The sequence below is a fragment of the Pteropus alecto genome, unplaced genomic scaffold (assembly GCF_000325575.1).
Source record: "Pteropus alecto unplaced genomic scaffold, ASM32557v1 scaffold155, whole genome shotgun sequence".
In the NCBI taxonomy this organism is placed as follows: domain Eukaryota; kingdom Metazoa; phylum Chordata; class Mammalia; order Chiroptera; family Pteropodidae; genus Pteropus; species Pteropus alecto.
This window is the reverse complement of record NW_006438113.1, coordinates 15,325,609-15,340,388: the sequence shown is the minus strand read 5'-3', so window position 1 is coordinate 15,340,388 and position 14,780 is coordinate 15,325,609. Positions and strand designations below refer to the sequence as shown.

The window sequence follows — 14,780 nt, the reverse complement described above, 5'->3', positions numbered from 1 at the left end:
GACAATGGGCCGGGCCTACAGGTCCTATCCCGAGAGCCGCCGCCGGCCGACGACCTCGACGACGACGACGACGAGGGCGAGGAGGAGGAAGAGGCGGCAGCGATTGGGTACCGAGGTGCGCAAGGGCGCGGGCGACCGGGACTGCGCACTCCCCCGCCCTCTCCCGGGCCCTTCCCCGTGTGCGATGGCGGGGTCTCGGGCGGGCTGGGGTCTCGGGGCTGGTTTTGCGGGGTCCCACTCCCTCCCGCGGACCTCCTGCGCGCCTCCGGGGCTGCTGGCCTGGACGCGGGAGCGGCCTGCCGACTCCTTCCCGCCCTCCCCTCCTTCGGCCTCGCGCTTTGCGCAGCCGCCAGGCCGGGAAGCTTTCGCAGTTGGTTTTAAAATAAGTTTCTTTTTCCTCTTACTGTTTTTGCATAATGCGTTTGTTAAACGTCGTTTCTACCCTCACCCCGCCCCCGAGCACTTTAAAATCTGCAACTTTTGCTTTCCTTGCACCGATTTTTTGCAGTTGTCTTTGCAAATCGACACCTGTGCAATGCAGTGTGCAACTTTTCGAAGGGTCTTTATTTTAAACTTGTCTTAAAATTTAAAGAGCAAAGCAATTTCTGAAGTTAGTCTCAAAATTTTGAAGATGTTACTGTTTTCTGGTTCAATTAATAGTGGGCATAGGAAAGTGATAGTATTTTTGGAGCACTTTTTGTGTGACTAGTATTTTTCTCTAATCATGTTCTTACAATAGTTGTAAGATTAGGTGCAATCCTTTATTGTATGTATACGTAACCCTGAAACACGAATTGACGTATTTTGGCATAGTAAAGCAGATGTGTTGTACATGTGTCACGTTTGAGGGTTTCATAGTTTCGATGTGAAGATTTTCTGTCCTGGGTAGATGTGCATCTTCCTCAGTGGACTTTTCGATAGTATTTAAAGATAACATGTGCATGAAGGACTGGATTAGTAAAAAAGGTCTCTCATTTCAAGAAAAACAGAATAGAGGAAACGAATAATGCAAAGCTATTTTTGTATGTCTAGTATTATATAAGAGAAATGCAAATTGGTGTAGTTACGTTTGAACAGCTGTTTTTGTTAAATTTTTATTTGACACGTTTCGTGAGCTTCATTATTTGTGATTGACAAATTCAGTCTAACTAGATTACTAGTTTTGTGTTTTGATTAAGTAGATTTAATTTATATTTATGTCTTTGATGAACTGAAACTTTTAGATTGTATGCAGAATCCCTAAAGATGAGGATGTACTGTGCCTATGAATGGTACAAGCTGAGCCAGTAGGCATTCTTTACACGGGCAGTATGAATGTTAAGTGTCTTCTTCCATGAAAATTACTGCCTCATAACTATTGTAGATCTTCATACATTTTAGAGGGAGATTGTTTCAGCAGCCTTTAGTTACTTTTGGTTTCTTTTGCAGATAACCTTCTGTTTGGTGATGAAATAATCACCAATGGTTTTCATTCTTGTGAAAGTGATGAGGATGATAGAGCTTCACATGCAAGCTCTAGTGACTGGACTCCAAGGCCACGGATAGGTATGGTTTCACAGCTTTAGAGAGTAAATGTTTTTCTTTTGTATTTTCATTTTATTTCAACTAAAAATATATTTATCTGCCCCCTTATAACCTTGTGATGAGGTTCCTTAGGGGTTTGCTGAGATATTAGCTTATGTTTGTAGGAAAAATCTAGTGCTTTGTTCTGCATTTTTTTTTAAACAGGTCAGGCCAATGGAAGCTGGCCTCTGGTATTTCTCAAACCAGATCCTTCTCACACTTTGGGTCCTTGGGCCCTTTTCATTTGTAACCTCTTTGTGGAATGCTCTTTCTCCAGTTAAGAGTATCTTGCTCCCTCACGTCCTGTCTGTTTTTCATTTTTACTTCTTAACATATCACTTTTTAACAAGCTGTGTATCTTAACGTTTTAAATTCTGTTCTTTGTTAGAATATAAGCCCCATTGGGGGCAGGACTTTTTGAATGATTTGTATACTGTTTTGTCAGTGTTTAGAAAAGTGCCTGGCACATAATTTATGCTTAGTAAATACTAAGTATGTGAGCGAAGTGGAAAAATATTTTGAGGTAGAGAACACTATCCAGAGAAAGAAGAGAAAACAAAGTTTTAACAACACTATCTCAAAAGTGATCTTTTAATGTGTTCCCGTTCTTGACTACTTAAATATAATGAGGTTTAGTGTCTATAAGATTTACTGTATTTTTGGCTCTCTCAAGCTGGGAAACTTATCTAAGAAATGTCAAGATTAAAAAATATTAATGCTCAAAACATCAGCATTATATGTATCATTTTGGGAGATTGGTTAAGATCAAATTGAAGATTATTATTGGAAAAATTTTAAAAAGTAGTAGTTGTGTATAGATTTACTTTAGATGGATGAATAGATTTCCTTTTCTTTTTCCCTTATGTCTTCAATGATAAATAGTATGGGTTTTTGGGACTGTTAAGATCTTTCCTGTATTGATTTGTAGAACCCTTTTGTATATATTTCTGTCATTACATATGCTGTATATTTATGGACTTTAACTATTGAAATTTAATTCTGGTAGTTTGACTCTTATAATACATACTTTGTATTTTACGGCTCAAGGGACAGACCCAACTCTTGATTTGCTCTTCCTAGTTTCATTGAAATACAGCATTAGCTCTGAGGATATCGTGTGAATGAAATACCTTTATGTTGCATTTTCTTAGGTTGCAAAAGAAACTTAAAGATTGTTAATTCATTACTTCAGAAAATAAATAAAAATTTTTAATTACTTGGAAGTGGATTTGATCTGATTCTTTTTCCTTTTACATAGGTCCATATACTTTTGTTCAGCAACATCTTATGATTGGTACCGATCCTCGAACAATTCTTAAAGATTTACTACCAGAAACAATTCCTCCACCTGAATTGGATGATATGACACTGTGGCAGATTGTTATTAATATCCTTTCAGAACCACCAAAAAGGAAAAAGAGAAAAGATATTAATACAATTGAAGATGCTGTGAAATTACTGCAGGAGTGCAAAAAAATAATAGTTCTAACTGGAGCTGGGGTATGTAAGATGTATAAAACATTAGTAGAAGGGGGAAGTAGAGTTTGTTTTTTCTTATGACTTTTCCAAATTAAGAGACATTTTTCTGATGTAGAAGAATTTATCCTTACATGATACTATGTGTTTGGACACTATTATAAAGTGAATGTAGCAGCAGTTGCTAAATTGGTTGTTTTCTACAACCTTTTCAATAACCCTAAAATAGATTTGCTTCTGTTTATTAGTATAGTAGATAAGTGGGATTAAGGCAAGATTTTTACCAACATTGTACCACAGCGCCTAAAGGAGATAGATGCAGGGAATTCTGCGTGCATTGAAGTGCGTAAGGGCCCAATGGAGAAGTTGGGTTTTGGTTCCATCTTCATGGGGAAACCAGGAACCTCACTGGTACAAGTAAAGAACTTAGTGTTGGGAAGGTAACAGATTCTTATCTCTTCTCCATTTTACATTAAGGTTATGTGATTGTGGTAGCTTGGACATTTTTAATTTGTTCAGCTGTAGGGTTGCAGTTAACTAGCTTACCTAAGGCTATTGTGTATCCTTTGTTAAATACAGAATATGTTAGTGACCAGGGCAATTCTGGATTTAAATTATAGTCCTGCTTTCTGCCATTTTAAGTTGAGAGGTGGTTACTTGATCTTAAATGTTCATCAAGAATAGTTCTGGTTTTATCCCTGATGTGATTTAGACAAGTTTGGTTTACTCTGAGCTCAAAGTGTAGTCAGCTCATAAAATTGTGGGAAAAAAGATAATTCTGAAATTCCTATTTGAAATGTCAAGGTTTATTTGAAGAAAAAGTATAGTATCTAAATCTATTCTTAACAATTGAAATATTGTACAGAATTGTATTTAAAAAAAAAAAAATACAAAAGTTAGTGTTCTCAAAATAATAGGACCCTGACCAGATGAGAGATTTCTTCTTTCTAGTTAAAATGATTTAAAATGACTTATGCTCTTCTCAGTTTGCAATTGTTTTAATTTGTTGGTTAAATGCTTAAAGGTTTGAAATTAGCCTGACTTAAAATTCCTTACCCTGTCATGAATGGCATATGTGATAAATTTAATAATACTCGTTTTTTTGGGTGTTTTATTTCTATTTCAATTGGAATAGGGTGGTATTTCTGTTCTCCAAAAGAAGTTTAAAACTGAAATATTTTTCAACTCTTCTTTAATTGTATGATAACAGAACAAGTAATTATAAAGATAGAGATAGATGATTTAATTGTACAAATTATGCCATGCATATTTCAGGTTTCTGTTTCTTGTGGAATACCTGACTTCAGGTCAAGAGATGGTATTTATGCTCGCCTTGCAGTAGACTTCCCAGACCTTCCTGATCCTCAAGCAATGTTTGATATTGAATATTTCAGAAAAGATCCAAGACCATTCTTCAAGTTTGCAAAGGTACTACAGACTCTTCTGCTTGTTTCATTGGCCTCTCATGAAAAAGTATTTGTTCACATTCAGGCTTCTTAAGCTTACCATTCAGTATCTAGGAAATTCAGTAATAGTAATGTGGTATGGAAATAAGATCACCGAAATAGTCATTCCAGTCCGAATTCCCTTCTTCTCAGAAGGGTTTACTATTTACTTTTCTTCATTTTAGGATTTAAAGAAGAGGCTATTTCACATTTTTCAAATTTGCACTTCATTACTGGCCTTTACATTGTCCAGGCTTTTTTAGAGGTTCGTAGACTGATGGAAAAGTAACATCATCACTGTTTTGATTTTTGATATTTATTAATGGTCATAAAAATTTATAACATCTGCTTTGGTATGCTTTATGTTAGCCAGATCTTAACTTAAGCATATGCCTGAAAATTCGTGATTGGGGCGGAGAAGATTCTTAGGTTGCATTTTAGTCAGGGGTGCTGTGTCTTGCTCTAGAGTCTCTAGAGCCACACAGTGCAGTTCAGAAGCCACTAGCCACATTGAATACTTAAGTGTATTGAGATATGATGTAAGTGTGGAAGGCATACAAGATTTTGGAAACCTAGTATGGAAAAAATAGCAAATATATAATTAATTTTTTCTATTATATATTAACAAATATATGTGGAAATAATGATACGTTTGATATTTTGTTATAAATTATGAAAATTTTTATGCTCACGTATTTCTGTTGGGCAGCTCTGCTCTGAAGTAGAAAGTTTGATATACTATCCATGTCTAAGAGATTTTAGTCATTATAAAACTGGTTTTTTTTCCCTCAAAGTTTAGTCTTATGGAAAGACATTGTAAAATTGTTAGTGCTAAACTTTAATATATTTGAAAGGGTGTTTCGTATTAGTAACTATTTATAGTGAATCTAGAAATTAAATGAACCCGAATTTTAATAAAAAGGTGACCTCAGCTACTTTCAAACTGTGGTCAGTTTATATAACATGGTAAAAGGAAGAGCCTTGCTAATTCAGAACAAATGGTGTTTAATTGGTTGATTATTTTTAAAGAAATACATTGTTTTATCCAGATATGGTTATAAATAGGGATTAGAGTAAAATGGGGAAATTATATATTAAAATATCTTGGATATTTATTTTTTTTGGACTAGGATTAATGTTTTTATTAATGATAGCATTCATACTGTATTTCCAAGATTTACATCCAAAAGAGCATATTGAATTTACATGCAATGGACAGCCCAAGATAACAAATTCAAACCACAGCTTTGTTGAGACTATGGTTTGTTCTAAAGTAAATTAAATACATAATACTCTTAATTCCTTTCAACATGTACAATATAAATCCACTCTTTTAAGGAATATAAAAATTGCAATGACAGCTGCACTAATTAGCAACAATTACATTTGAAACATTTAAAAATCTGAGAGTTAAGCTCTTGGATATGATTTAATTGTTAAAACTAAAAACTAAATTTGAGAAATTTTCAGGTCACTGGGAGAATTTTTAATCTTTCCAGCCATCAACTTGAAACTTGTAAAAATTTTGAACATTTTACATTATAAGCAGTAGTGATGGTCATTTATAGCTAGCCTTTAGAACAGACACCTAGTTCACACTGAAATAATGTAAAGTTAGTTTCTTTGTCTTTTCCGTTTCTTAATTTCAAGATTATGAATTAGTGAAGATTTACCGTTTTAACATACTGGTGCTAGTGTTCCTAATGCATGATTTTGCAGACCAAGGAAATATCACCTAGTTATAGGTTTCTTGAATTAGACCGAGGCTCCAGGCATTATGATAGCTCTAGTAGCAGAAGGCGGGCAAGTAGCTAGAAACTACTTTGATTTTATATCTGATTATAAAAGTTTGAGTCACTAGTCCATTTATATAATGCTCCTAAGACACTTGCTGTAAATTCTGTGGTCTGAAAAGAAAGAAAACATGTTGCCCAAACAAACTTGTCCTAAATTGTTTCCTAAAGTAGTAACCTGACACTTGGGAAAATGTGGTAACTGAGAATAGAAATAGCTGGATGAGAAAGATTGTAACCTTAGTTGTCTAATATACAAACTGAGTATTCATCTGTAGAAACAATTCAGAATTACTCTGATAAAGACAAATTACAAGAACTTTAGGAAGTGTACTTCAAATCTAGACGGTGCATAAAGTATGTGAATTACAGTAAAAATGGCATACTGTTAATGCGTTACAGTGTTCTTAACCACTGTGTATAGATTATCTACTACCTAGGAGAAGAAAAGGTTAGATGAGTGGCATTTTTCACTTTTCTATGAAGTTTTAAGAATTTATGCAATTAAAATTTCAGTCATTTAAAAGGTACAGCCTTTTCCAGTCTTATTTATATAAACTTAATTTTGCTTGATTGGTTTTCTGAGTTTTCAATTAAGTTACAGTAAGAGCTGAATAATTAACCTTTATAACTGCTTCTCATATAGAATTATTGTATTTTAATTCTCACATTAGGAAATGCCTAAAAGAGAGCTTCTGGTTATTGCAATAACACTTAAAATTAATGGTAATTGGTAGAAGAGACTGAGTTACTATTGGGCCTAAAAATAAATAATTGGGGAAAGGTTAAGGAGAAATAAGGGCAAAGAATGAAGAGTAATATCCAAAAATGGAGGATGGGGAGAGTATGTTAATGTTATATTTTACTAGATTTGTAAAATATTAATAAAATCTAAAAATTTTTACCAGTTGCTCTACTAGGCAGAAAGTTCATTAAGATGGCTTGTGATTTTTGCTAGTTATGAGAGAAAAATAATGTAATATGAAGCTATTAAGATGAAATTTAGACATTTTGGAAGGAAAGAATTTCCTTCATGTATCGGGCCATCGATTATGTATAATTATTGAGAAGAAACTTAGATTTCATTTAGACTGGAAATTTCAAGTAATGGAGAGATGTGTTAAGAGGTTACTGGCCCATTAGAGCTGTTTCTCAACCTATTGACATTTTGGAGTGGATAATTCTTAGCTGTGAGAAGCTGTCCTCTGCATTGTACGGTATTTAGCAGCATCCCTCTTCCTACTCAGTGCTATTAACACTCCCACCCCCAGTCTTGACAGTCAGAAATGTTTCCAGACATTGCCAACTGTCCCCTGCAAAACTGCTCCGTTTGAGCACCATTTGTAGTACAGTGTGCAAGAACAATTTTTTTACATAAGAACAGTGAAGGGCAATATGAAAGCTATATAGCCGTGTCTTGAACCATTATCTTCCTGCATATAATAAGTGCTTAAATGATAATGCATTGTAATCATGGTTCTCAGGAGTCTTAAAAGTAATTGACTGATGCTGATAAAAATGAACATATATATATTAAGAGTCAGTAAAAGTGAAACTGAGGATGTGTAAAATAACTTTTTTTTTAAAAAGGACTGTGTCCAAAGAGTGTATTTGCTATCCCATATTGAACTTAATGTTTCTTCCCCTGAAGTGATTAAAACTCAAGAAAAAATGAAGGGAAAAATATGAACTGAATTTTCATGAACTAAATTCCAAAAAATGTATCTTTATATTTATTCAGTAAATTATCACTTTATTGGTAATGTGCAAACATACCAGGTTATGTAGTTATAAAGTTAAAGAACCTTAAAACCAGCTCACTGCCTAAAAATAAAAAAATGCAAGCCAAAAAAAAAAAATAGCCACAATCCCATTCACCTGAAGACAATATGTTACTACCCCAGGTGTTATGTGGATTATAGATGTATAGATGTATAAATGTACATATAGTATTATAGCTGGATATATTTTTTATTATAAAAATGGGCTTTTACTTACTGATTTGATTTATAGTATTTTCTATTTAATATAATAAATTTTCTGTTAGATACTTTAATATTTTATAATCATCATAATATTCATCAAGTGGTATAATTCTGTAAGTAAACATTTTAGACGTTTCCTACTTCCTGTTATTACAAATAGTATTGCTATGATTGTCCTTTTTGGTGTGTTTCCAGTGTTCTTAGGATAAATTCTCGAAAGGGAAATTGCTAAGGGTCCTGATACATTTTGTCACATTGCTACCTGGGAATGCTGAAAAATATACTCTCATCAGAAGAGAGGCTGATTTAGCATACCTCTTCCTGTCCTGTCCCCCCATCCCCTAAAAAAAACTCAATACATTATTATCGTGACAAGATTTTTTAAAAAATCATGTGTGCGTGTTTTGTTATGTTTTAAAAATAAATTCAAGCAGTACAAAATATAAATGTTAGTGGGCCTCTCCTTCAGTCTTCCTTATTGCTTGCTACTCTTTCCTCAGAGGTTACCATGGTAAAATGTTTTCTTGGATATCCTTCCAGGAAAAAAAAAAGTAAACGTGTATGTGTGGTGCAGGGGGAGTAATGTAAGTTTCTAATAATACTTTAAAAATTATCAAAAGAATTATACACCCTTTTCTCTACCTTGCTTTTGTTTCACTTAATTTTCTTGGAAATAGTTTGATAATGGTCCTTTAAAGACATAACCTTATTTTAAAGAAAAGTCTGTATAGTATTGTTTTATAGTTGTACCATGATATATTTAATCAGTCTTCTATTAATGGATAACTAAAGTTTTTAAGGTAGTTAAAATTATCAGTTCAGTAGATAAAAATTAGCATCTTCTTGCATATTAGTGTTCTGTTTCTGTTTAGTGTAGATGACTACTTTTTACCCCTGGCCATGTGTATATCCTTGAATGACCTGATTGTTATTAGCAATTTTGTTCCATTGGGATGTTTTTCTTAACACCGATTAGTGGGAACATTATGTATTCTTAAAGAGTATTTTTATGTTGAGAGTGATTGGAATTCGAGCCTCCAGCATTCCCATGAAGATGTGCAAAATAAGTGAATTTACTAGACTAATCTTACTAGGTTAGTTAGCAATACACACTAGAAATGGTGCTTAGCCTAAAAGAAAGATATGAAACCTGAGGTTGAGAGATCAGAAATTGAAAAGGCAGTATTGCATAGTGGTTAAGAGCCAACTTGGTATGAAAACTGGGTTTAAATGAAAGCTCTGCTACTTACTGGCTCTTGTGACTTTTGGCAAGTTGCATCTGTGCTTTGCTTTTTTTTCATTTGCCAAATGCTGATATACATATCCTATAGTAGGGTCAGCATAGGGATCCTCACAGCATAGGGATCCTTTCTTTATAGGGTTAGGTAGTAAATGTGATCTGCTTTGTGGACAACATAGGAACTCAATCGTGTTGTTTTCCTGTACAGTCCTTTAAAGTATAAAAACATAGCCCTCAGCTTAATCTACTGCATTATAATAAAGTGCTCCTGTTATGCCTGTTACATACAAAAACTTCATTAAGTAGTAACTAATAGCTTGACTAACTGAAACTGTCTTGTTCTAGGTGAGTACAGGGCTTAGCAGACTGCAGCCTCAGTCCAAATGTGGCCACTGTTTTGTATAGCTTGTGAGCTAAGAATTAATTTTTAAACAGATGGGGAAAAAATCAAAATATTTCACGGCATTGAACATTATATGAAAATTGTAATGTCAGCGCCCATAAATAAAGTTCTATTGGCACACAATCATGCTCATTCATTTGCATTTTGTCTATGGCTGCTTTTGCCCTACAGTGGAAGATTGAGTGGTTCACCATGTGGACAAAAATTGTATATGGCCTGCAAAGCCTTAAATATTTACTTTCTGGTATCCTTGTGTGGAAAAAGTTGGCTAAACCTTGAGTTCTTCAGGAAATTAGACTTAAAAAAAAAAAGCAGTTGAATTAGGTGACTAACTTTAATTTGTAAGTATTAATTAGGTGAGATTGAGTAGTCTATTCAAGTATGGTTTTTTGGAATGAGTGAAACAAAATGGGATTATGAGGGTTTTTCTAACAAGATTGATTGGTTTCACTTTTTGGCAATGAAGATTTTAGGTTCTAGTTTCTTACCAATTCTATTTAACTGCCTCCCTCTGATACGTAGGAGGAGGTGGATATTAGCGAGTAGAGCATCTCAAACTTGGATGAGTCCTTTTATTTTTGAAGGGTTGCACTTAACACCTCTGCCTTTGACTCGGGTCTCATTCATATTGCTAGAAATTTTGAGAAGAAACCAAGCAGAGAGAGCATCTCTGGAGGAAAGCCATTATTTCTTCATGAAAACTCATTACGGCAGGTAGTTCTAAGCTTTAGTCTTGACCTCATTGGTTGGCTATGAACAATTACTGGATCGTTTGCATGTTTTTAGACACAGCTATGTGGAAGCAAGGGCTCTTATTAAAAAAGTATTTTAAGCCTTTGGTTCCAGCTCTGCTTTTACTCTAATCTGTGAGGATCCCTATGATAATGACAGAATGGCCCAGTCCACATGCTTGATTCCTTAATAGGACTTTAGAATATTCAGCCATTTTGAATGGCTTGTCTTGCTTAGAATAGGATTAGCATGTCACAGATACAACATGGAAGAATTAATCCATATTTTAGCAGAAAATTGTATTCCTAGGCATTTGATTTTTAGCAGCTTTTCATGTTAAGGGCCTGCCTTAGGAATAGTTGCTATTAAAACAGTTCTTCCAGAGTAATTTTTCTTTATTATTTCAGATTACATCCCTTAGTTTGAACATAGTGTTAAATCTGATGATTCAGACATAGTCCACTGTATATTCAGAAAAAAAAGGACAAAGTTAAGATTCAAATCACTTAGGTTTTAACACATAAAATTTAGGCATATAAAACAAAAATTGCTTCATAAATAATCCCCAATTACAGGAATTGATTCATAACTTTAAGGGCTAACTATTATGGTTTGGACATAAGGGAAACTGGAGTGTACAGCTGAATTTAGTGACCATATATCTTTGTGCTTTTCTTCTCTCTCCCTTTAAAAGAGGCGACGGGATGAGGCACAAAAAAGTTCATTTCCGGAGTGTGTAGTCTTGGAGTCTTGGAGTCTTGGTACTCTTGCTCCCCAACCCTACCCTGGAGGTCATTTGTTCTTATTTTGTATGTGGCATGCTGTTAGCACTTTTCTTCCTTCTTTAGATCCTATTTTATCTGTTGCCTAGCATATTCTAAGATTTGTTAAAACACTCTAACAGCTGTTTTTAGAGGGAGCTTTAATAAAATACTATGATGTTTAATCCTCTATAAATGTGCTAAAGCACAAAGCATCTTGGGACTAAAACAGTGATTAGTATAGCACAACTCAATGGTCTAGAACATAATGTGACTTTCAGTTTCTTTTATAAACATTAACTTTATTAAGCTCTACATTTGTTATTTTTTCTATGTATGCATTGTATGTTTCTTAAATTGCAGTGTCCATGAAATTCATAAAAATTGGTCAGAATTTTTGGATTTTTGTATAACAGATTTTCAGTAGCATATGTATAAGTATGTAATAGTTGTTTAAATGAGAGTTGCTTTTTATTTTTACCGAAAAGGTATCCCTGTAGAGTTTTTTCAATTTAAAATATTAAATAGGTTAAAAGTAGTCATATATAATCTTGTTAAACTTTTTGAATAATGTCAAATGAAAGCTCCTCCACCTGTTTATAGTTTGTTTGTATCCTTCCTTGATGTTTATATTAACATATCTATATACATGTGCATATAATTTCTGTTTTTTCTTAACAAAAACAAAACTATACACATTGGTGACTAACTTGCTTTTTTCATATATGTCATGGACCACCTTCCAGGTCAGTGCATCTAGACTTCTCCTTCATTTTAATGGCTGCACACTCTATAGATACCATGTATCTACAACCAGTCCACTATTGATGGACATATGGTTGTGTCTAGTTTTTTCTAGCATTGTGATAGAGAGGCTGTAATGAATGGTAAGGAAGTAGGTAGCACTACTACTTTAGAGAAAAAAATAGAGAAGAAACTTCCTTTGCCATAGTCACTTACTAAATGAAATTTAATAAAAAACACTGTCAAAAGTTGAGAGGACCAAAATTGATACTTTTTCTCTGATCTTTTTACCATGTGTATATCTGAATTCTTTGTTTTTAAAGAAGAAACAGCATTGAAGCATTATTTGGGGGGAAAAACACACACACAAAATCCAGCAACTCAGCATTCATGAGCAACTCTATACTATACCAGTATGAGCCTGTGCAGTGGAAGGAAAACAATTTTGGTAAGGAATTAAAACTTTAGCTTTAAACTTCCAACAGGTTGATATTTATAATGAATGATGAATCAAAAAATTTTGATATTCTTCTGTCAACAGTCCCTTTTTTCAGTTTTAAAAAAAAAGTCACCATACCTTTGATATATCTTTAATTTCAGTTTAAACTTTTCCCCTTTTACCTTATAAAAAATCTGAATTGCAGCCAACAAATTAGATATATGCTAGGGAGTATATTTATTCTGACTTTTATTAAAATATTAACATTTATTAGAGATGTTTGTGGGTCAACTTTATCCTTTTATTCAAGGGGCCAAGTTCACTAATTGCTGAGTCATATACATATTACTTTTGTAGGTGTGTGTTGCATCCATCTAGATGCTTTGAGATGCTCATGTATTTAAGTTATTTATACATGGGGAATTATTATTGGTATATATATATTTTTTGGTTGAACATAACATAGGACCTCTGTTATACTTATTTCTTAAATGTAATCTTTTTTTCTGCTTTTGCATTATATAGGAAATATATCCTGGACAGTTCCAACCATCTCTCTGTCACAAATTCATAGCCTTGTCAGATAAGGAAGGAAAGCTACTTCGGAACTATACTCAGAACATAGATACACTGGAACAAGTTGCAGGAATCCAAAGGATAATTCAGTGTCATGGTTAGTAAACTTCAGAATTGCTTTCTGTTCTTTAATTTGTTTTCTAGGAAAAATTAAGATTAGAAAGGCTGCTATGTGGGAATAGAGATTAAGCTTTATTATTTAATCATGTTACTTGATCAGTTATAGATAAAATAAGAAAAGTAGAATGCAGAAGTGTTGGCCTTGACTTTTAATTGTACAAAACATCAGAATTAATGTGCTTTGGAATTCAAAACATAGCAGTTGCATTCCATTAAATTCTTTTTAGTAACCTTTTTTGATTACAAAAGTAATATTAACTATGTATGAAAAAAAATGACATCTTTAGATTATGAAACCAAAGGAACTAGGTAGTTTAGATGTACAGGGTTCAGAAATTTAGACTTTGTCTAAAACAAGTAGAACAGACTGTGTATCTAAACTGTTTTTAAAACACAACTGTTAATTAAGCAAAGATAATACAACTGTAACCTTTTAACTTCTGTAAGAGTTTTAGCCCTGGAAGGGTTGGTTTATTTTATTACAAAGGGTAGATCATTGTAGCAACATCTCAGCAATTGAGGATTGGATTTTATCTCTATTGTATAAGTATTTTAATTATTCACCCCTTAGGTTCTCCCGTGGAATCTGTTAAAATTTTTAAATTCTATAACTTTTCTGGTGTCAAATTTTATAAGCTTTGTGGTATGTTTAATAAATAGGAACATTTCTTCAATAAAACATATATGTTGGTTGTTTCAGGTTCCTTTGCAACAGCGTCTTGCCTGATTTGTAAATACAAAGTTGACTGTGAAACTGTACGAGGAGATATTTTTAATCAGGTAATTATCACCCATGTTTTAGGAGTTTTTTGTGTATGTGTTTGATCTATTTCTTTTGCCTCTAAATTCTTTTTTTTTTTTCCTGAAAGTACTTAAGTGGTACAGAAAGATCCAGGAAGAGATTGTTAACATTGGGTATTCTGGTGAAATACACAAGAACCTTTTAATACTAATACATTGCTCCATAATGTCTCTAAAATGATGAAATTGGCTCATTAATATGTAAGATTAAAATAAAAACCTAAATCATAAGTGAGATGTTGCTGTATTAGTTTTTCTCCTTACTCTTTTAGTGCCTATAAGATTCAGAATTAGGGTGGTAATTCTTTAAAACTTTTGAAAAATTATTGTAAAAGGTATTTCATGTATGCTTACTGCCAAAAACTACAGTAAACTATGGCAGAGAATAAAAACCATCCAGAAATAAATTCTGTGCACTTACCTGTGTATATAATCATATAATTATGAGAAAGGATAGCATATTAAGTGGAATCATTGTATGTTACAAACTTATTTTTTAAAGGATTAAGTCGTGCGTGTGTGTACATGTAAATACACATGCTGTTTTTTCCTTTTAATGTACAGTGCAGTCTTGAATGTCAAATGTAGGTCTATGCCAATTTATAATATCATACACAGATAGTAGCAACATTGAATTTCATTGTACGTTAATAAACAAAAGGTCAATGACAATTGCATTGGTTTTTAGGTAGTATCTAGTTA

The 14,780-nt window shown here is 33.5% G+C and overlaps 1 protein-coding gene across 2 annotated transcripts in view; it reads left to right on the top strand.

Annotated features, from left to right (window-relative positions):
* Window positions 1–6: 6 nt before the first annotated feature.
* SIRT1 (sirtuin 1) overlaps window positions 7–14,780 on the top strand; it is a 29,018-nt gene continuing 14,244 nt past the window's right edge. Inside the window, exons 1-6 of one of the 2 annotated variants that reach the window (XM_006915587.1) lie at window positions 7–115; window positions 1,429–1,545; window positions 2,822–3,063; window positions 4,315–4,467; window positions 13,107–13,254; window positions 13,978–14,057. In XM_006915587.1, the coding sequence (XP_006915649.1) occupies window positions 2,851–3,063; window positions 4,315–4,467; window positions 13,107–13,254; window positions 13,978–14,057 (594 nt within the window). In that variant the 5' untranslated portion in view covers window positions 7–115; window positions 1,429–1,545; window positions 2,822–2,850. Of the gene's footprint in view, window positions 116–1,428; window positions 1,546–2,821; window positions 3,064–4,314; window positions 4,468–12,465; window positions 12,591–13,106; window positions 13,255–13,977; window positions 14,058–14,780 lie in introns of those variants that run through there. The other variant, XM_015592226.2, reaches the window with a different exon arrangement.